Here is a 23160-nt window from a genome sequence, read left to right on the forward strand (position 1 = left end):
ATGTAAGTCATACTGAAATCGAAGTAAAATCTGCAGAATTCAATATTTCAAATTAGTTTTTATTGGGGAGACATCAAACTTAGAGGAGCTGAACTTGCAAAGAATAAGAGTCTGTGCTCACGATTGTTTCCAAGCTTTCAACCCAAATGTGGGGAAATTGACAAATCCGCATTGTTCTCCACCAGAATAGAACCACTGGAAGAAACTCCATATGAAACTAAATGAACAGAATTTCATAAATCCACGGACCTGTTTCCTGAAGTTTGAAGAGTACAAAGAACTTGGTCACTCCACTAAAATTTGAAAGAATTCAACAAATAATAGCAAGAACCAAGAAGTGCCTACTTTGCCATCTTGTCTCCTTTAGTAGTGTGAAATCCGTTGATGAGAGCAGCAGTTGCAGTTCCACTTGGATAACGTAAGTTATAATCTATGATCATAATCTGCCAAAAAGATAAGAAATGCATGAATGAGAATGAAGACTTTCTAACATTGAAATTCATGAAGAAAGACATAACCGATCAAGTAGTGTAAGCCCACCTTTCTGAGAGGAATCAAAGCCAACAAGCCAACAAAGCTAACTACAAAAAGAAAGCCAATCATCCAATCAAGCCCAGGTTCTTTATAACTCCCAGGTGAATTCCCTTCTGTGTCAGCTCCTGCCTCCTCATATGTCCTCTTATTCAATCCCAAAAGATAAGACCCAAAGCCACCTGATAACACCATATCAGCCAAGAAAACCAAGTACATTACTAGAAGTCAACAACTCAATTACACAAGAACTGAAAAATTCAAGAAAATAAAGCCTAAACACGAAGTATGTTCAACATTTCAAGTTTTCTAACCTCCCACAGCAATGCTATAGCAAGCAACTGCACAAGTCTGAATAACTGTGTTTTCCTGTCTTGTAAACGGAGTCGTCGTGAACTTGGCCTTCTGAAGAAGCTTTGTCCATGTTCTGATAAACACAAAAGCAAGAAGAGCAGCTGACACATTGAGGTTTGGGACAAGGCCAGTTGTAAGATTGAGCTTCATTACTATCACACTGTAAATAATTCCAATCAATAAACTTGCAACTATTCCTCGTATCGTAATCTGTTTTTTCCATGGAGGAATCCTCTTCACATCGTCAGGCTGCTCTCTTATTTCTTCCAAATCCTCCTTCTCAGTTTCCATCATTTCTCCCCTGTCACTGGCCCTCATTCCTAAGCAATTCATCATCAGCAGGTTGCCTTAAAGTGATAAATGAAAATAATTCATTTCCAGGGTCAGAGAGTTCTTTTCTTACCAGATGGGCTTTTTCCTTCTCCTGAACCAGATGATCACAGAAAAATGATGTTACTGTAAAAGCCACAATATATAAATCTTATCTATCTCTATTCTTCAAGAAAACCTCTCATTTATTTATGTTTTCTCTTCCAATTATCAGGGTATCAAAATCAGTAAAGTATGCCTATCCCAATGGGATTCCCAAACAAGAATTATGTCAAGCATGGCTATAACTCTCCGAATTTATAGCATGGAATCCAGAAATGCTAACCAATCAACGTTGAAAATCATGAACAAACTGTTGCATGTACTACTCGGAGTGTAATAGTACAAGAGATACAAACATTATTAGCTTTCCTTTGTACTACAACGGCCATTCAAGCAAATGCCATTTGGGATTATCGTTAAACAGATGGTGGACTCAAATTGCGCCTTCCCTTTCTTCCCTTCTCGTTGACTTCCTTTACAAACACTTTCTCCTTTCAACCACAAATAAGATGACACGTCTCTCTTCTACCTTTTTTCAGCCACCATGGAAGGTTCAAAAGAATTGAGAATTGCTCACTTTTGCAGTACAAGAAAGGCTGTGCGTTAGAGGAAACTTCGCTTTAAATCAAAGGGGGTGTTCTTGTTGCATTGAATTTGAGAATTGAGTGACGTAAGAGATTTATGAGTGGATTTATTGATACTCAGAACAGCTGACAGAAAAATTGAAAACTTTGATCCAAATGGGCAGCGCATTTTCTGAAATTTGTGCCTTCTTCATGCACGCTAATAATGGCGTTCTCATTTCATTTCTTTTCAATTATGATTTGTTGATTTACTTTCTTGTGTTGGCCATTAAAACAAGGAACCGGGGATGAAACACACAAACAATAATTTGATTCTTCCCTTTTTCCTTTTTAAGATCAACTTTTCAACTAATACTACATCTCAGCTTGTATTTCAATTTTTGTTTTATTCTATTATTTATACATATTAAGTGTATATAATCTTTTAAAATAAAAATACATAATATATTTTTATGTCCGGAGCTACATATATTAAATGAATTAAAATAATATAGCTTCTATAGAGAATTCAATATTGCGTATATGTACTTATATGATATTATTCAAGTGCTTTTTTCATTTTAAAAAACAAAGTTTCTTTCTCCACACACGCACTCCTCGGGGTTTTATTAGCCAAGTATTTATACATACGTACGAGAATAAATTTAATATTTAATCATAATTTTTTCATGACTAAAGACAAATAATTAACTATTGATCATAATTTTTATGAGTAAGATTAAAATATTTGTAATGATTAAAAATCATGTGAAAAATAGTTTCTGAATGATCTAAGGTTTTATATTAATTTTTATTTTTAACCATAATTATAATAGTTATTTACTATATTAATAGATAAATAAATAAAATTATAGCTCATAGTAATATATATATATATATATATATATATATATATTGGTGATACTTTTTATCGTATCACTCAATCCTAAGGAACCTGAACTAGTGTTGGTGGCAGAATGATAGCACAAGCCAAAGGGTGGTGCCATTTTACAAGAATCACCAGAACATAAAGCGCATTTTGCAAAAGGTACTCAAAAGTAGTATTTATGCCCGACCACCTGACCACGACTATGCCTTTGCTTTTGGCCTTTTCTACGACCACGTGATTCAGCACATATAATTAGGTTTTTTTTTCCCCTCTTTCATTGTATAATTTATTTGATAATCGAATATGACATAAGCTTTTTGAAGTGGGATATTCATTTCCAACTTTGAATATTTGCGAAGAGAGAGAATAATGGTCGAATGGATCTCATAATCGGATCCGGGTCAAGTCCGACAGCCCCGACGGGTTTAGTTTTGTTATTAGGCTTATTGCACTAGGCCGAATAAACATAAGCCCAGTAATGATGTTGCGCCCATCAACCAAGTAACGGGCACCGTTAGTGTTGCCGTTGATCCTAAACTAACCACTAAAGGGTATATCAGTAACTTCAGATCCATTATCAAAGGCAGCTAGCGGACTTCCCTCCGCCTCTTTAAGCGTTTCCTCTGCTTTTCTCCTCTTGGAATTCCAGTCTCCAAACCTCCAAAAACAATAATAATTCCTTTTCTTTTTCCAAAATTAAACTGAAAAATTATTTCCACGCACCCCAAAAAATCTGAAAGAAAAAAAAAAAAAAAAGAAGATGAAAAGCGGTCGGTCGGAGACGAAATTCGTGCAAGAATTGATTCTGTATGCGGCGAGCGCCGCTCTGAGCTGTTTGGTATTGTTCGTGGGGCTCAAACATTTGGACCCCAATCGCGATGCTTCGAAGAAAGCCCTAGAGCATAAGAAGGAAATCGCAAAGCGTTTAGGAAGACCTCTCATTCAAACTAATCCCTATGAGGTTCGATTTATTTATGTTTTGTGGAACGGATAGATTTGCCTCGCGTCATCTTATATCAGCTCTGTTATTTGATTGATTTGTAGCTTTAGTATGAACATAGTCGTAAGTATTCCGGTGATATACTTCATTTTTGGTGAGTTTGGTTTGAATTGACTAAGGGAGTGGCGCGATGATTGTAATGCGACGATTAATGACTGTGATGATATTAAGCTAGCAATTACTGCTATTGCTTTATGCTTTGTATTTGGTAGGAGACTAGAGTTCTTCTGATTTCAATGCAATGGCAAGTTTTGCGAGGTCAGAATGGGCGTTTTTCTTGTGTGGATGTTTAGGTATTAGTTGAAATGCTTATTCTGCTGCAATCAATTTTAGCTGTAATTTAAGTCAGAATCTTCTTACTGATTGCCTGGTTGGAATTAAGCAAATAAATCCATCAATGATGATGAGTTTGAGTTACCTGGTTTAATGTTTAGATTTGTGGACTGTGTAGATTATTTACGAGGTAGATATCATATATAATGTGCTTACTATAATTCGTTACAATTTTTGTAGGATGTTATAGCTTGTGATGTAATCAACCCTGACCATATTGATGTCAAATTTGACTCTGTTGGAGGATTGGATGCCGTTAAACAAGCATTATATGAATTAGTTATTCTTCCGTTACGGAGACCTGAGCTATTTTCTCATGGGAAGCTTCTTTGTCCTCAAAAAGGTGTTTTGTTATATGGACCACCAGGCACTGGCAAGACAATGCTTGCAAAAGCAATAGCAAAAGAGTCTGGTGCTGTTTTTATTAACGTGAGAATATCGAACTTAATGAGCAAATAGTTTGGGGATGCACAGAAACTAGGTGCATATATTGTATTTCGCCTCAGAACTCTTTCTCCCTATCACATCTTCTGCATTGTTGTTCATTCTGAGATGAGACATTTCTCTCCTTATCGCGTGTTTCATCTTTTGACTTGGGAATTATCGTTCATATAGCGATCTCATGAGAGAGTACATATCAAAATGGACTTTGCATGGTTTTGCTTTATGATGTCTGAAGAAAACATGGAACAAGAGCTTCCTTGTTTTCCAAGTAGGAAAGATTGCCTGCATTACTGTTATACTGGTTAATGGTCATGAATGACAAGTTTATTTTCTGATCTGAGTGGTTGTTCTCATAGAAGAAAGAGCGGTGGGCAGTTGGTGGTTGTCGATTTAAGGATTTTCAACTCAGTGGTTGGACAGTTGACCTCATCCTTGGGGTTCTAGTTACTATGATGCAAGCCTTGCTGTGCTTTTCTAATTTCAAGTTGATAAAGATAGTAATCCTTTTTCAGTGTGTTAATGACCAGATGCTGGATGAATTGTCTTCTGTGTTCAAGAATTTAATTATTTATTGTGTATTAAGGTGATCAAATCAGTCAAGCACTATTAAGGAAAGTTGTGATAATAGGTTGTCTCTTTTCCTATTTGTGGGCTGTTATATTTTTCCGATTCTCCATCCTAGTCTTTACTGTATGCTTTTAACTTGAATTTCTAAGAAGTGTATGTGCTGATAAGTTTTGAACACAAAAGCTGTTGAATATGTACATGACATCTATAGATATATCTTTATTTCCCTTTGGTTCAAATTCTTCTGCAGTGACTGCTGTATTCACCTTGGCATACAAACTCCAGCCAGCAATTATTTTCATTGATGAAGTGGACAGTTTTTTGGGCCAACGCAAGACTACAGACCATGAAGCGCTAACTAACATGAAAACTGAATTTATGGCTTTGTGGGATGGGTTCACCACAGACCGTAAGTATTTTATTAATATCTCTTGAGGATAGCCTCTTTCTGCCCTACGATGTGTGTTTTTATCTGTCTTTAAGTGGGGGTCTTGTAGCCAGTTAACATTAGCTACAGTGAGCCAAATTTGGTCTAATTTCTTTGTTTCTTGTACTTAAAGAAGTCTTTTGGTTGAAATGGCATGATCCTGTTCATGCAGAACATGCTCAGGTAATGGTGCTTGCAGCTACCAATCGACCATCAGAACTTGATGAAGCAATTCTGCGACGTCTTCCTCAGGCATTTGAAATTGGGATTCCTGATAGCAGGGAGAGGACTGCAATATTGAAGGTTATATTGAAGGATGAGAAGGTTGAAGGTGGTATTGATTATGATCACATAGCTGGTTTATGTGATGGTTACACAGGTTCAGATATCCTTGAGCTCTGCAAAAAGGCCGCCTATTTTCCAATTAGGGACCTACTCAACAATGAGAAAACCGGAAGGGCATCTCAGGTTAGTATTTCTTTCTTTCGCAACTTTATATGGTTTAAGTTTATTAGCCTTAAGCAGAAATATGTACATGTTCCAATCACTATATATGGGGAGAGAAACTTTAGACCATGCTCTCCAATTTTATGAAAGAATATTTTACAACTGACCTTGCATCTACCCAAGGACCTCATGTAATTTCGACATCTTCACATCAACAAAAGTACCCCGCACCCCAAATGTTGTTCATGATATAAATTTTGAGACAGTAATGCATTGCAGGGAGATCACTAATTATATTGAGATGCATGTCTTGTCTTTATCTGTGATCAGTTGGTTGTCTGTCTCTACGCAATACAGATGTCAATTTAAGAACAGAACACGACGTGTCCAGTGTAATTGACTGAGCTTATAAATGCATAGTTATCCAGTCACATGATGCATGTTGGTATGATCATGCATGCTTCAGTTCTAGAAGTTAGGATATCAACATTCATTTGTTATTCTGCATTTCTATTTTCAGGAGCCAAGGCCATTGTCGCAGTTAGATTTGGAAACAGTCGTTGCTACAACAAGAAAGACAAATGTTGCTGCAAGTGAGTATAGCAGATTAAGCTCGCAAACGTTGGGATGGTCACAGCATAGAGAATCAGATGATTATCAGGTCCAAGATGCCATTAATGAGCTATCTAAGCTTGTTATTTCCCAAATTTTGAACATTCAGTCAGTTGCTCATGATCCTTGACTATTTCTTATATGCCAATATAACTTCAGACTAGGTTGATTGCTTCTATAACTAGTCTTAATTCTTTCATGTTATATTGGGTTAGATATACTGTTAGGATTCATCAAATCTTTGACCTCCTGCTGACCAACTTAGCATCTTGGGACCGTTGCATTCACTTGTACCAATTCTGATCTCTTTTAATTTTCCGTGATCTCATCTTCTTTCCCTGCTTTTTTATTTTTTGGGTAGAATCTCATCTGCTTTCTACTAAGCCCCTCTTTTTCCTCTTCCCTCATTCTCTTTTACTTCCAGGATTAATTGAACTGCTGAGAAGACTCTCTTAGTTGTATTACTAGAACTCATCATCTGGCAGAATTTTGTGACCGTAAGCTGTGGTTAGTTGATATAACATCCAGATGGATTTTGCCATCCTTCCATTATCTTCCAGCTGTTGTGTAATTTAGGAACTTTGTACCCACAAGGACTTTGCCAGTTTTCCATGGCATGTGCAAGGAAGCAGTTGACAGTATAGCTTATTCTGGTGGCCTTGGTTGTTGACTTTAATTGGAAGTTGCTTCCCAACCACCGTAGTGTACTCATTCGACCAAAATTGTTGTATTTATATAATTGCTTAGTAACAATAATGTCATTCTACCAAAAAAAAAAAGAATTGAATATTCCACCTTTCAGAGTTGTGAGATATTAAGAGATTCTGGTTCCGACCACTTTTTTTGTGGTTGTTGTCACCGTCAGGGATTGCTGTCATGTGTAAATGGCATAATGCGGTGGAGGCCGAGTTTTCAATTTTCAACCTTGAATACCTGCTAAGAACTCCAGTTATGATAATATGATATATAATTCTTATACAAGTGGATTCAGTGTCAATTTAGCAAACACCTTTGACTACCATGTCTTTCATTATTCTAGTCCGAGTAAGACCCCTGAGTAGGATATATTTCCATGCGAATCACCTGCGGTTTGTTTATTAATGTTTTCAATCTTTGAAAAGTGAAAATATATTTGTTCATACTTATTTTTATTGAAAATATATTAATTTAATACTATAGTCTAATATAAAATAAATTCTTATTAATTAATTCAAAATAAAAAACAAACAGGCTAACTAGTCCTTTTATTTCCTTTACTTGTTACTCAACTAATCTAATCTATTTATTGACAAATTAACAAATGAGAGCTCTGAAATGTGGAAGAAAATTTCGTGGTTACTTCTTTAACCCCTAGTATTAGAAGTGCTTGAAATGAGCGCACCACAAACAAAGTGCAAAATCCAGTGTAAATTGATACCGTTATATGTCATTACTGCAAGTGCATGGTAATGGATTCTGACAGGCAACCAGAGCTCTAAGATGAATATGATGTTACCCAATCTTTTCCTTTATTTCCTGTGACTGTGAGAAAGGCCATCCGAAATCATCAATGCCACAGCACCGAATCATTGAAGTGGGAGGGAGGGCGAACTCCCATTTCTTTGACTTTTTATGATACGTTAAAGTCGCTTGTTTGACTTTCTATATGAAAGTGTCATAGGTTAAATACAGAAATTTTGTCAGAGATAAGTAACGCCCTCATCATTAAGGCATGTTTCCCCAGCAGAGTAGGTTCCAATAAATATAGATTTTAATAGCTTGTAGCATCTAAATAAAACTGTTCACATAATTGGAGACCTAATAAAGTAAATTTATTACATCAAATTATTTGATACCCAAAAAAGCATAGCAGAAATGGGCAGTAGAAAATATTTCACATGAGTGCAAATGGAGAAGCTTTAAACGGCTAATAAAGGAATGAAATACTCCCAATCATGAATAGGGCTTTACAGTCTATGCATAATCTCACAACAAATCAAGAAAGTAAACAATGAAAATAATAGTGCTAATCACTCATTGCTCAAACTTCATAATTAATTACAATTTACAAAGATCATTCACTCATGAGGCTGAAATCCGTGTAATTGCTGACTAAAAGAAACTAAAGAGTAGTGAATAATATCTATTGAAATAAAAGAGTAAAATTATCCGATAATTACACCATTCTTTCCTAAAAATTAGTGTAATTACATATAGGCTCCTGTAATTAAAAAACTTCATTTACTACATTTGATATTTATTTCTATTTAACAAATAAATCATTCGATTAGTTAAAATTCATTGAATTTATTGATATAAAAAAAAAGTTGAACGATTTTTTTTTACACACGATTAACTTATTAAGCTTTTATTATAGGTAAATAAAAATCTTTTATGACCAAACTGTTTTACACATCTTCACACGCTTATACATGTGAGGAAGTATATCTTCACTTTTATAAGAATATTTTGGCCAAAAAAAATTTATTTGACCTGTAATAAGTTGATAATAAGTCAAGCTCCATCGCAAACTATTTACAACACAACAAAAAATAAGGGTTTAGGTGTAACAGAACAAACAATGTCGAGTCAAGAGCTCCCTCATGCCTAGATAAATAAAAAATAGTGGATGTAAAAATCCACAACGGACCGTGTCCTTCAAGTCACACGTTACTTTCTATCACATCATTTCAAACCAAGTTTTACCATAACATTCCTCTAATTTAATTTGGAAACAATAGGGAATTGATTCAATTATGGAATCATGAATAAATTGGGGGTAAATATAAATTTTTATTAATTTTTTTTGGCTAATATTATCAAATTCTGTGCATTTTGAGTATCAAAATAGTCTATTTATTTGTTAAATAGAAACAAACTTTAAAGGTACTATTAAATTATTTTTTAAATCACATATGGTTTACGTGTAAATACAAATATCAAGGAATGACAGTGTAATTCATCCCTAAAACTAGTGAATGGATTGAGTGCGGAACACGTGGTCCATTCAAAATTGTGAAATCAAGAAAAATAAGGGGTTTAATAAATTTACCCGTGATATTGTAAATGAGCAAAACTTTTTTTATAAAACAAAAAGGTATAAATTTACCTCCCGTCCAAGAATAAGTTGTTTAATTTTAAAAAGAATACAGGATAACAGAAAGTCAAGTGAATCTTATCATTAAAATCACTTTAAAATGATTCTAAATATATTATTATTATTATCTTCACCTAAGTCTTCATAACAAAACCAAACATCTGAAAACAAAAAATCACACACACACACACACACACACAAAAAAAAAAGGCTGAAAATATGTTAATGTATGTCTGTATTAGTGAGGAATGCTGTCCAAAATATTTTCTATGTCAAGCACACAATAATCAGAGTCATACAGCTCAAAATCCACGCACATATTTCTCTTTCACCCCCAGAATATTTGACCAATTAAGCAGAGTTTTGTGAAACTCTGCCGGCAAAAAATGGTTTTCTCTACATAAATTCAAACCCAAATGCCACACCCACACACCATATATAGATAAACCCCTTCAACATTGCCCTTCAAACTTGACTTGGTTTATTTATTTTTATATATATTTTATCCCGAGTGCCCACAACAAACCCCAAAAGGGAAAAGTAAATCAAAATAAATTCCCCATCCTGCAGACTGCAGCGTCATCATCATCACAGCAGCCCCAGCTTTAATGGAGACGAACGCGATTCCCCACTCCGAATCATTTGCACCCCAATTTTTTCATCATTTCTTCTCATAATTTCTTCCTATAATCCCAGACCCCTTTTCGTTTTGCCTTTAGTTCACTAATCATCACACATAGATCATACCATGTTTCTCGTCAATCTTACCCTACTGTTTGTTACCATCATTTTGCTGTGTGCGGTTCTCAGATTCTTGTCCAACACAAGCTTAATCCATTCCCTGAAGAATACTTGCCGTTCCTTGGAACAGAAATGCTACGTTCACCAGTTCTACAAGGTGCCCAAATTCAACGACAATATGCAGGAAAATCAACTGTATCGAAAGGTTTATACGTACCTTAATTCTCTCCCTTGTGTTGAAGACTCCGATTTCGCGAACCTATTCTCGAGCTCCAAATCTGCGGAAATCAATCTGATTCTCGATGAAAATCAAACTATCGTAGATAAGTTCCTCGGCGCCAGACTTCGTTGGAGGATCGAAAACAGCGAGAAGAAAAATGGCGTAAAATCGCTCGTCCTGAAGGTCAGAAAGAACGACAAGCGCAGAATTCTGGTTCCTTATCTGCAGCATATTCACCAAGTGTTTGATGACATTGAGCAGAGAAGAAAAGAAGTGAGATTGTTCGTCAACGTGGAGAACGAACTGCAGAGAAATGGACGGTGGATATCAACTTCTTTCACCCATCCAGCAACCATGGAGACGATCGTCATGGACTCGGATCTGAAAACCAGAATCAAATCCGACTTAGAGAATTTTCAGAAGTCCAGGCAGTACTATCACCGATTAGGGCGAGTCTGGAAGAGAAGCTACTTGTTATACGGCCCAGCGGGTACGGGTAAATCCACATTCATAGCCGCGATGGCCAAGTTCTTGAGCTACGACATTTACGAAATCAACCTGCACAAAGTCGCAAACGACTCGGATCTCAAGTACCTTTTGCTGCAAACAACAAACAAGTCCTTAATAGTGATGGAGGATCTCGACCGTTACTTGGGGGAGAAATCGACGGCTGTGAGCTCATCTGGAATCCACAACTTCATGGACGGAATATTCTCCTGCTGCGGTGAAGAAAGAGTCATGGTTTTTACCATGAACAATAAAGAAAACGTCGACCCGAATATTCTCCGCCCGGGTCGAATTGACGTCCACATTAACTTCCCGTTATGCGATTTCACGGCGTTTAAAAGTCTGGCCAACAGTCATCTAGGGCTCAAGGATCATAAACTGTTTCCACAAGTGGAGGAGATTTTTCAGACCGGGGCGAGTTTGAGCCAGGCCGAGATTTGCGAAATTATGATATCGAACCGGGGTTCACCCAGCCGGGCTCTGAAAACCGTTATCGCGGCATTGCAGAGTGAATTGGCGGGTCGGGTCAGGATGAGGATGATGAAGGGGTTGGGGTCGGGTAGGGGTGTGGAGGAATGTGGTGAGTTTGGGAGAGAAGGGCAGAACGGAATACATCCGATTAAAGAGATAAAGAATCTGTACGGGCTATTGAGGGCGAGGAGTAGTAGAAAGGCTTGTATGGATAAATTGGATGATGTTGATGTGCATGAGAAGGAGAATTCATATTTGACTCAGGAGACCTATGTTTAGTTTTATGGTATAGGAAAATTTTGGAGGTCTAATTTTCTAGATTACACAATGTATGCTTCTTTCTTTTAGTTTAACTCCATACTTTTTTACTGGAATTTTAACTTATAATTTTTAAATGTTTTAACTTTGGCTTATCATACGCACATTTCATTTGTAATATTGTAAATTAATATTTTATATTTCATATTTTAAAGTTTTGGTCTTATTGATTACATCATTATTATTTTTGATCGAAAAGTAGTACTTTTGGTTAAATCACACATTTCGTTAAATATTTAATAGTTGTTAAGTGCATAAAATAAAAAATGTTTCTTTTTTAAATTTATTTGCCAATTCCATAACTAATTGAATAAAAAAATTATAAAGGCCATAACGACTATGACTACATGTTAAGCATGCGACATTTTTTGTTAAATTGTCTAATCAAATGTGTTAAATTGGTAATAACAGTATGTAAACAAGACTAGAAAACTCTTACATGTCATGATATGAGGCTGGATTAACAAGTGGGCCCAAATATTTATGGGCTTTGTGTCAGGCCCATATTAGGTGATTTTACCATAGATGATTTGTATTTAATTGTTGAAATTCATACTACTCAACAAAATTTAATTTGTATTTATTTTTATTAAAATTCATAATTTGGTTAAAGAAGCAAAATCTTTGTTCTAATTGTCTCTCACTACTTTTTTTGTCTTGCTCTTAACTTTTAGTAACGTAATAGAAAAACTATTCCCAAGTAAAATATATAACTGTAATGATCAAAATTATAATCAAAGTCCAGTTGCGGAATAAATAAAATTGAGGTAGAATAAAAATATAAATAAAATAAAAAAATAATATGTTAAAATGGTATATCAAAAATCAAAATTAAATTAATTGGTTCGGTTTAAATAATTATTATTTTTATTATATAATTTGATATTCCATAAATTGAAGAAATATAAAAATACTTGAAATTTAATATATAATTACACTCCTTAATTTTTTTTGGATTTTGTAATAAATAATATACAATAATTAATATTAAAAAAAGAAAATGATATTATGGTATTCGGTACTTTTTGTAAATCAAAATTAAAATTTGATCAAATTGAATACGGATTTTTGTTTTGAAAAAACAAAATGTTTATGTATTATTAAATGGATTGAATAGGAGCAAGTAATTTCATTTTGCTTTTCGACTCTGTGCCCCACAACCAAATACGTCAAAGTGGCTTAGTTGGCATTTCGAATTTGCTGAATATTTTTGTTTCTCTCTCTAAACTCTCGCCTGTGATCGCATTTCTCGTCGACATCTCAGACCACTCGCTTTCCGATCTTCGTCAAAATTCCACTCGGGTAAGTTGTGGTTTTCCTGAATTTATTCATAATATTGCCTTTGTCAGGTTCTCTTTGGAACCTAAAAGATTGATTATTGTGTTTGTTTTGAGTATGGGAGCTTTACATTTGTATTATTTTTGTGAGACGATGTATGGCATTTCAGCTTATCAAGTATTGTTTCGTGTTCTTTGGTTGGATTGCTCCTAATTGTTCTATGCAGTTGTTATTTGAGCTTGAGCTGTGAAATGAATTTGTTTCAGGTGTTTCCATTGGGGATTTCGAGTAAGGGCTAGATTTCAGCGATGGTAAAGTCTCACTGCCTGCCGCAACACTGCTTATTTTCTATTTTTCCTGTTTGTCAATGGTTTCTAGTATGGATTTTAATTGTTTACTTCTGTTTGCAGAATTTTATAATTGGGGCTTTTAAGCCGGCGTGCCACATTTCAGTTGCATTTTCAGATGCAAAATCTCGAAAGCAGGTATGCATTATTTAATTATTATGGACTTCATAATTTCACATTAGTCACGCTCTTTCACCAAGTATGCTTAGAGTTGCTTAGTATATGAACTTCTCTGGGAGCATTAAGTTCTGTTATTACTCTATTTTGCACCAATGTTTGTTTTGAATGAAGCACTAATGTTCTAAAGTTATATCATTCTTCGGGTGATATATACGTTGGTAATTAATTGGATGTTTGGATCAGTGATGTTAAAGTTGGGTATTGAATCTTCACTCTTGTTTTTGAATGGTAGAGTAGTTAATTCCAATATTTTCCTTTTGATTTTCTTTTTTTTTTTTTTTTGTTCATCTTATGCTTACATAGGTCCCATTGAAGAAGGAGAATGGTCAAACAGTAATGGTTCCGTTCTTCCGAAGTCAAGAAAACATAACTGGCAAGGGTCAAGAAAAGAAAACATAACTGGCAAGGTATGTTACGCACTCATCTTTCACTTTAGGTCCCAAGTCTCTGTTAAGCTCAGGGTGGTCTATTTATCATGAGGTTGCACATCCATGCGTCTTTTTCCAGATTTCTGTCGAACCAATTTTAGGGAAGAAGGTGGAACACAATGGTATCAAGGTTGAGCTTCTTGGTCAGATAGGTATGTTTCGTCATGATCATCGATGTAATTTGCAGCTTCCAGGTTTAGGTTTACTCTATATCATGCCAGGAGTAGTGCATCTATCATATGGTTTGCACTTGATCTTAAGTAACCTTGTAATTGGCCTTCTTTTTACCTGATCAAATGTACAAATGAGAATAGAAGATTACTCAAAGATTTGAATAATATATTACTACTGACACATATTGTCTGATTGCACTTTTGTCAACTTTGTTTTCTATGTGCAGAAATGTACTTTGACAAAGGCAACTTCTATGATTTCACTTCTCTGGGTGAGTACAAATGTTTGGTTTTGTATCTCATGAAATCTATATATACCCTATCTATGTACTATATATCCAGCTATTTTGGTTGTTATAACATCTACTGAAGATGATATCTTAAATTACTTCATTTCATGATTTCTAATTTAAACACGGTGCATGATATCATCCTATACCATAATTCCCATCCTTAAGCAGGTATAGTTCCTCTTTTAGTAGGTTTAATACTTTTATTCTTATATTTATAGTTCGTGAACTGGATGTTCCTGGAGAAATTTATGAAAGGAAAACATTTCCATTTGAATTTTCAACTGTGGAAATGCCTTACGAGACATACAATGGGGTAAATGTGCGGCTCAGGTGAGTTGTCTGTATCTTAAATGGTTCCATGCATTATAAGTTTCGTCTTTACTGTTCATGTACTTGTGGAATAGATTTTGTTCAGTTTCTGCTGCAATTTGGCAAAGCTGAACTAGTAGAAAAGAATTCATTTCAATATATCTGGTCCATTACCCACATTCCTTATTAGGATTTTAGCTTGTTGAACTCAATTTCAACCATCATATTTGCTTTATGGATTGCTTTAATTGGTGTGAGTTGGAGAATCATGTTTTATTTTGTTTTTCTCTTGGATGGTTCTGACCTTGGGGGAGTGCCCATGGTATGGGGTTAGACTGAGTAACATCAGTGCAATTTTATTTTAAATTCTGTGCTTGTTTCAGGTATGTCCTAAAAGTGACAATAAGCCGGGGTTATGCTGGTAGCATTACGGAATATCAAGACTTTGTGGTGAGCTAGCAATTTCACGTTCACAGTACAAATCATGCATATTGTCCTCATGAATGTCATCTGGATTTAGAAATCATTTTTCAGGTCGCATATCTTTTGAGCATACAGTTAGAAATAAAAGTAATTTAGTTGCAGTTTATGGTATGAAATCATTTGCAGCAATTATGGACCATATAGTTCACTTATTTGAATCTCAACTTAGGAAATATATATATATATATATATATACATATACACACGCACCATGATTTTGGTAGAAGCGAACTTTAAGTAATTGCCTCAATATAGTCCAGGAAGTTATATTTCATTGGCTTTCTATCAGGTAATCCATTTTTCCTCTTTTAAATTCCCACAGCCAGGTACCATTCTCAGAGATGTCTAATCTCTACTAGTTGATACAATCCTCTAGTGCACCTGGACCTAAACAATAATTTGGACATTTTTTGTTCAAAACTAAGCAGTTGTTACGGCAGGAAGCAGTGTTTCATCCATTTTCTAATTTATGGGGGGTTTGTAAGCTCTTTGTTGTTTTACCCTAGTCGTGCTAGTTTTAATCGTCTGTTTTCTCGTGGATCAGGTCCGGAATTACAGCCCTACCCCATCAATCAACAACAGCATCAAGGTGAGTTGCTATTTATTCTTAGTTTGTACATTATTGGTGTGCTGTTTGATGGTTGTGCAACTTTGCATGAAATTGGAATGGAGGACATTTGAACCATGATTTCCAATAACATTTGATAGACTATGCATCTGTGGAACACCCCCTGCCCCTCTCTCTTCCTTCCTAATTCTTTACTTATAGAGAATATGCTGTTAATCTATGGTCTTTAACTTGTAGATGGAAGTTGGAATTGAGGATTGCCTTCATATCGAGTTTGAGTACAATAAAAGCAAGTATGTTACTACTTTTGCTTAATCTTTTAGCTCGGTTTGTTTCTGTATTGGGGATAACCTGGATTCTGTTATTTGGGAAAAGCCTAGATTCCGTACTAGTAATTTTAGTTGTTCCAATGTAATGCCTTTATTTTTGGGGGTCAGTTCAGCTCAAGACTCCTTATTGATAAACTGCACTCCTGGCCTGCTTAGCTGAAGTAGCAGGGATCAGTAGCCTGTCACTTTACAAAAAATTCGATAAATAATAGTTTTTCTTTCTAATGCTCTAGTAAATCTTTATTTGTTCTGTCCTTTATACAAACTTAAATGGTTAAGTTTGTTAGAAGTGGATAATAATGCTATGCTGATTGATATTTATGAATGTCCAGGTATCATCTAAAGGATGTTATTTTAGGCAAAATATACTTCCTTCTTGTAAGAATCAAGATAAAGAATATGGATCTTGAGATTAGGCGTCGAGAATCGACAGGTTCAGGGCCGAACACTCATGTCGAGACAGAGACTCTTGCAAAGTTCGAATTGATGGATGGTGCTCCAGTCAGAGGTACACTAAGAACTATTCTCTATTTTGTGATATAGTACACTGGTAGATGATTTACTTGGTGAACTCTTTCTTTGACAGGTGAATCTATTCCAATTAGATTGTTCCTAAGCCCGTATGAGCTGACTCCAACATATCGAAACATCAATAATAAATTTAGTGTAAAGTACTACTTAAACCTTGTACTTGTTGACGAAGAGGACCGTCGATATTTCAAGCAACAGGAGATCACAATGTACCGGCTTGGAGAAACATCCTGATTTAACTTACGAAAGTACTAAAGATTTACGGCCTCCTGGAGGTTTACTAAGTCTTGCAGCCTTGTGTTTTTCTTGTGAAATTGAGATGTTACTCAGAAAAGGCAAGAACAACTTTGTTTTATTGTAGTCGTCACCCATCTTTGATACAATCATACAAAATACATACAGTTGTACAGAGGAAGAATTATGTATATGGATGGTCGATATTTTGGCGGGATTGCAGATACTTTCTAGTATGGAATGGTTCATAAGGCAATAACGAGTGTCCCAACAAACGCAGTTGTACTTTGTCAGGATTGATTTGAACGACACTTATCCGCTGTGGGCTTCCGTTTGTGTTCTGCTTATTGCCTCGTTATAATTTTGTATCATGAAACATTAGTCGTGTTTCTATATTATAGTCTGAGATTCCTGCCGAACATTCTGTTACGATTGAGTGCGGGCAAATCATGAGATGTAGTTCTAACTCTGGGTTAGAAAGCAATTTTGCTATTAACCTTTTATTGTGCTTATTTCAAATCCTGTCATCAAGCAAAATACCAAATATATCCAGCAACCAGTAGGTGCTTTCTCTACTGCAAACAATTGTATATGCAATAAATTATGATGTTAATTTTTTGGAATAATTACTTTTATATTCTTGATTTATGGTTTATTTAGACAAATTACCACTATCCTTTAAAAATTATAAATGTATTTATTAGAATATCAGTATCATTACAAGAACTATCTTAGTTTTTAACTGTCAAAAATAATTAATGTAATTGCTTAAAGAATATGGGTGTTTTGTATAAATATATAGGTGCAAATGTGATTGTTTGCTTATTTTTTTATACATCTGGTTAACTTATAATATTAATTTTCCAATAGTTTTGAGTCACGTTATAATGAGTTTTAAGAAAAAAGTAATTAGATTTTTTAGTTTTAAAAATATGACAAGTTTAATTAAATAATAGCAAGTGAATATTTGATAAATCTCAAAAACCGCGCCAGCCTTTGAGCTCGAAGCCTAGGATGAGACGGTTCTTCTTCCATCCACTGTCGTGTTCACGGCGTCTTTTCCATGTTGTGGCTTCTAATTATCTTCGCAACTAAGGGTGGCGCAGCCTTTCCTCTTCCGCCGGCTACGGAGGTTCAAAGAAAGTCCGCGCTCATGATTACGCTTCCATTCCGATTAATCATGCAGCAATTGGTTGCTTCATGATTCGACGCTGCTGGCATGATTTCCAGTCGTCAGCCCCTGGTATTGCTTAAACCTATTTGTTTGCATATGGTGGTGTTAATTTGGCGAAAGATTGTGGTTTTTGTTATGACTCTGCATATTTAACTATCAGCTGCCAATTCCTGCAATTTCTCGTTCTCTCTGATTGTTTGAAAGAATGGTCTTTTCCAATGAATGAAGCCTTAGAAAATGAACTGTGTTTGGGTGGTTTTGCATAAAGGGGCTTGGGAAAGAAAAGTCAATCTCTATACTGTCTCTTTTCATTTAGTCAATGACTGCTTCTTGGTATACTGATGCTCTCTGTGGAATGCTCTATCTGTTTGCTGGTGAATCTTCAAACACCTTACTGTATCTACTGCATTTAAGCAGATACTATCATTTTTCATCGACAAAAAAACACCATTCACTATGACAAATTTTCTGTTCAATGCCATTCAGCCAGTGTTGGTTGTCTTCTGTTGATGATGCAATGTTTGGATGATTGATACTATCTTTGATGCGAACCCTCATGTAAGCATTAGGATTCCTTTAGAACATGGGAAAAATTTTCATCCAATTGATTTGTGAAACCATTTACACATACAACTCTATTTAGGAGGCACCACTCTACCCATTAAATCAAGCTTGATGTCATCCAAAAACACCTCTTTTTTGCCGGGTTTCATTCTTCAGATTCTGTTGGCAGGCCTTCTTTGAACCAGTTATATATCCCTCCCTCCAAGTGAAAGACATTAGTGTAGCCATTGAGGACCAGCAAGTAAGCTGCTATAAGTGACCTGCAGCAAGTGTTATGAAGCAATAAGGTGTCAGCTTGTTCCTGTTCTTTACTCAGTATGATTGCCCATGTATATATATATGTATGTGTGTGTGTGTGTGTGTGAGTATTCCTCTTTGTGGTGTCTTCTTATACTTAATGTGACAGTCTGAACCTCCAGAGTCGACAATTGCTTACAGTATGACTGACTAGGATTGCCAACCATACAGTAATACCTTAGCTGTACATCTACCTCGTGATCACTTTCTTTTGTCTTTCCTTTAATGAACGCAACATTTACCTTGTGCTCATAGAATGATATGTTGAACAGTTATCGTATCGTACTATAGCATATTCCTTTAACAATAATCAGGATATGAAAATTAACAGCAAAAAATGAACAGGTGACGAGAACCTTGATTGCTGGCCTTCTGGAAGATTTTGTGATGGCTTTGTTGTTCCTCCAGCTGAACATGCCACTATAATCTTCGCATCCTTAGGTAATTTTGACTCCACACCTGCTTGTGCAATTCGCAGTACTTAGTCAATGATATTCTGGAGGCAGGTAGAGGAATATATTATCCTATAAATCTATGGACTGACTTTTTCTTCTTATGTATTATTTACAGTGAATGATGGAATCATTACACATAGTATGCCCGGCCCATCAGCGATTTTTTTTGTCTTTTTTTTTTTTTGTTTTACGCTCAGTAACTCTTCTTCAGCCAGGCTTGGGCATAATAGGCAAACAAGTGCAAGTATTAGTAGTATAACGAAACCTATAAATCTTACTCTGTAGAAACTCAGGGTTCTCTTCTGTTCCTGAAAATATACCGAAAAATGCAAATGCAGCTCTCCTAGCAATGTCCCATGCTGTCCACTCCTTTATAAGCCTGTATATTTGCACATTAATAGCACCTGCTGGATGAGCCTACACCAAGAAACAATTAGAGACGGAGCAAATCCAAAATCGCAATGACCTCCAAAATGAGTGATGTGTTGGCTGTCGGTTGAGAAATCAAATTTATTTACTTTAAAGAGGCTGAATAAATATGACTTACCTCTTTGAACTCTGCCTCTGGCCGTACATCAAGAATGATAAATCTATTTTCAGTCTGAAGTCGCAAAGCTTCCTTTACATCCACACTCCTTACCTGCAAAAATTGCTCAGTTATCCCTGTTGACTGTGTACAAGGCAGCCTGCAGTTAGATATACTTCTATTTTTAATTTCCGGGATTGATTTCCAACTAGGCAGTGTCCAGTTATGAATTAACCATTCTTTTACCTATATTTTTCCTGACAGAATGTTGAACATCACAACTCTCTTCTAATTGGTGAAATATTCTACATTGATCTCCCTACTGTGATATTATCTGTACTATGAAGTAATTCCTTTTTGCAGATTTATCTCTTTCTAGAGACGCTTTAGGTTGGTTCAGTTAGATTTTTGTTTACATGATTAAGGTGATCAAGCATCCAGTATCTTAATACAGATAGATCTTTCATAACCATCTGTTCTTCAACGATACTACATGTGCTTCAGTTGCAGTTTGAAGGAATCATTTTGGAAGCTTATAAATAATCAGCTTGACGTGGATAGGGCTCAAGTGCTCCCAAAATCAAGTAGTTATTGTAACAAATTATTGCCGTTGTCTTTTTATCTTTCTTATTTGGTGTCATTGCATTGCTTGTATGTCCGTATGTTGCAAAATTCATGCATTATGCGCACAGGCAAATCCACCCACACACTAATACAGAACCATAATACCTTTTTCTCGAGCAGAACTTGTCGTTTAATCTTCCAGTCTTCTTCAGCTGATTCCTCCAAATGAAATAATTGAACATTAAGGGACACATCTTTCTAAAATTATCTTGCTTGTTGTAAAATTATATGCAGTAATATGATTATGGAAAAGGAAAAAAAACCAGAGACCTGGTGTTTTCGCTTGCTTGGTTGCTGCATTTTGAATTCTGATTGCTCTATAGATGCTTGAGCTCTTTCTTCTGTTGGATAATTGAATGGCTTTTGTTGCAAAACAAGAAGAGTTAGGTTCAACACTAGAGTTCAAATTATAGGCAAGAGGGGAAGGATGAAATTTGTGATAGAGGGGGGACGAAGAGGGGTGGGGGCTGATGGAAGTAACTGCAGCCATATTCCCACAGATTGCTCCTAAAACTTTTAAGAACAATATAAGTAATCTTGATCCAGATTGATGTGTATTTTTGGTTGAGATTAAAGTTTCTGGATTCAATAATTTGGCATTGGATCTCTTTTCTTTGTGCTTAGATTTTTTGAAAGTCCAGTGAGGAGATGAGTGGGCCAATGAATGGAGAAGTGGTAGATATTTTAGGTTCTACACAATCTGAATTTGTGGTGATGATGCAAGGTCTGCTTCCACTTGGGATTTCTTCATCCCATCCATTTGTTTTTTTCTGCTCAAGGATAAAAAATTTCACCCTATTTTGGATTGCTAGATATTTTTATCTTGGAATTATGTTGCGCTTGAATTTAATTTGATGAGTGTAGATTGAATCATTGAATCGAACTACATTCTAGTCCACACACGTTTTAATATTGTTATGCAAACCTTTTTCGTACTAAATAAAGATACCTAAAATTTAGTCCTTGTGCAACGTGCAAGGCACTCATGGTCTGTTCCTTTAAACCCAAATTACCTTAGGTTTGGATAAGCCAAGAGCAAGAGTACCAATTCCACGCACATTTAAACATCAGCTAATCATACGAGTGAGTAATACTACTGCCACTTGTTTGTCCAACCCAAATATCTATTTCCCTTGTATTGCTTTGAAATCAATTTTCTCTAATCATCATTGCATCCTGTAATTATAGTCGATGAGATAAATGGTGACGTTGGACTTTGCAGATCCACCTTCATTTAAATTAATGCTACTGTTATCGTTTACTGTTAATTGTGCATCATAACTGAGGCTGTGATACTTTACTCCTTCTCATACTACTAAATCTAAATATAAATTTAAAACTATAAGTTCGAATTTTACAACACGTGTTGATATTTATCTCACTATGATTTATATTTTTTAATTAAAAAAAAGGATATATGTGGTGTATTACTATTTTGATTAGGTAGGCCCAAGTTTGAGAAACTATACCCAATTTTGGATTATTACTGATGGGGCTCTTTTCCACTAGATTAACTGTTACGCCCAGACCCAGTTCCTGGGTGCTGTTCTCCCATATCTCCACATACATATGCTGTTATCACTATTAGAGTTGATAAACTTGCCTCGAGAGTAGGTGAGCACATGGCATGTTGCATCATCTATTCTCCTCATTTCAAACTTTGAATAAATTAACTGGTAACCAGTTGAATTTTTCTGCAAATTATTTATAATAATGAAAATTCTGACATATGGTAACCAGTTGAATTATTTATAATAATAAATAATTCAACTGGTAACCAGTTGAATTTTTCTGCAAATTATTTATAATAATGAAAATTCTGACATATGGTGCCAATGGCATTGATTACTCCGTGCGTGATCCAATGATTTGCATTCTCACTTTCATTTATTATTATGTTATTGATATAAACAGAATGGGTCAGAATTCAAAATATTATTTGTAATTTTAAATAATTAAAAAAGAAACAAGAAGTGAGTTAGAAGGAATGCAAGCCAATTCAATTATCTTTAATCACTTATATTTTATTGTATTGATAATATACCTACTTTTATTTTAAAATATGATGTGTTGATTTATATATTTAAATTTTATTTATAATATAAAAAAATTATTTATTATATACAGACGTATCATAATTGTTAAAAATGAGTGTATAGGTGTGGAGGTCCCTGCCTCCTTGAGAAATTATGGTACAAGTACAACAAGATAGGCATAACGTCTTAGGTCTCCGAATTTAGTCACGTCAATCTCCATGTGACATTTATTGCACCCACTTTACTGCTCTTCATATACATTGCTCCTCCTCCTCCTCATGCAACAGTCTTGGAAACACTCTACCAACAATCATATTAAAATCGTGTTTTCTTTTGCATTCACTTCTTCCATTAATTCTTCATTTTCCTTCTTTTCTTTGTAAGGGCATTGATGGAAGAAACGAAATTCTTCTATTCAATCATATTTTCTTTAAAAAGGTGGTTCTCTGAATTGCAATT

At 35.3% G+C, this 23160-nt stretch overlaps 5 protein-coding genes and 1 long non-coding RNA gene across 6 annotated transcripts in view; 4 read left to right on the top strand and 2 right to left on the bottom strand.

Annotated features, from left to right (window-relative positions):
• The window catches only part of LOC105160303 (metal-nicotianamine transporter YSL3), a 3874-nt gene extending 1752 nt beyond the window's left edge, over positions 1–2122 (bottom strand). The window contains 7 exon segments of the mRNA XM_011077622.2: positions 1–2; positions 5–30; positions 122–256; positions 346–443; positions 541–713; positions 846–1205; positions 1289–2122. The exon segment at positions 1–2 is cut by the window's left edge and continues 150 nt beyond it. Coding sequence (XP_011075924.1) covers positions 1–2; positions 5–30; positions 122–256; positions 346–443; positions 541–713; positions 846–1203 — 792 coding nt within the window. The 5' untranslated portion in view covers positions 1204–1205; positions 1289–2122.
• Positions 3299–7340, top strand: LOC105160304 (ATPase family AAA domain-containing protein 1). The gene is given in 5 exon segments (XM_020693576.1): positions 3299–3670; positions 4223–4523; positions 5304–5462; positions 5653–5948; positions 6448–7340. Coding segments are annotated over 5 exon segments (1179 nt in total). The 5' UTR covers positions 3299–3469; the 3' UTR covers positions 6670–7340.
• On the top strand, positions 8775–12001 carry LOC105160305 (AAA-ATPase At2g46620-like). Its single transcript, XM_011077624.2, has one exon. The coding sequence runs from the start codon at positions 10364–10366 to the stop codon at positions 11831–11833; it is 1470 nt and encodes a 489-aa protein (XP_011075926.1). The 5' UTR covers positions 8775–10363; the 3' UTR covers positions 11834–12001.
• Positions 13028–17521, top strand: LOC105160306 (vacuolar protein sorting-associated protein 26B). Its single transcript, XM_011077626.2, has 12 exons — positions 13028–13174; positions 13417–13461; positions 13561–13635; positions 13981–14055; positions 14185–14257; positions 14506–14550; positions 14790–14901; positions 15264–15330; positions 15908–15952; positions 16169–16224; positions 16593–16768; positions 16847–17521. Exons 2-12 carry the CDS (start codon positions 13459–13461, stop codon positions 17023–17025), a joined length of 906 nt encoding a protein of 301 aa, XP_011075928.1. The 5' UTR covers positions 13028–13174; positions 13417–13458; the 3' UTR covers positions 17026–17521.
• LOC105160308 lies at positions 17993–19783 on the top strand. Its single transcript, XR_002286888.1, has 2 exons — positions 17993–18268; positions 19406–19783. It is a non-coding gene; the product is annotated as an uncharacterized LOC105160308 (long non-coding RNA).
• LOC105160307 (rhodanese-like domain-containing protein 14, chloroplastic) lies at positions 18740–21317 on the bottom strand. Its single transcript, XM_011077627.2, has 6 exons — positions 20936–21317; positions 20771–20817; positions 20063–20155; positions 19794–19932; positions 19417–19519; positions 18740–19023 (listed from the first exon to the last, which is right to left on the bottom strand). Exons 1-6 carry the CDS (start codon positions 21153–21155, stop codon positions 18909–18911), a joined length of 717 nt encoding a protein of 238 aa, XP_011075929.1. The 5' UTR covers positions 21156–21317; the 3' UTR covers positions 18740–18908.

Source organism: Sesamum indicum, linkage group LG4 (assembly GCF_000512975.1).
Source record: "Sesamum indicum cultivar Zhongzhi No. 13 linkage group LG4, S_indicum_v1.0, whole genome shotgun sequence".
NCBI classification, from domain to species: Eukaryota; Viridiplantae; Streptophyta; class Magnoliopsida; order Lamiales; family Pedaliaceae; genus Sesamum; species Sesamum indicum.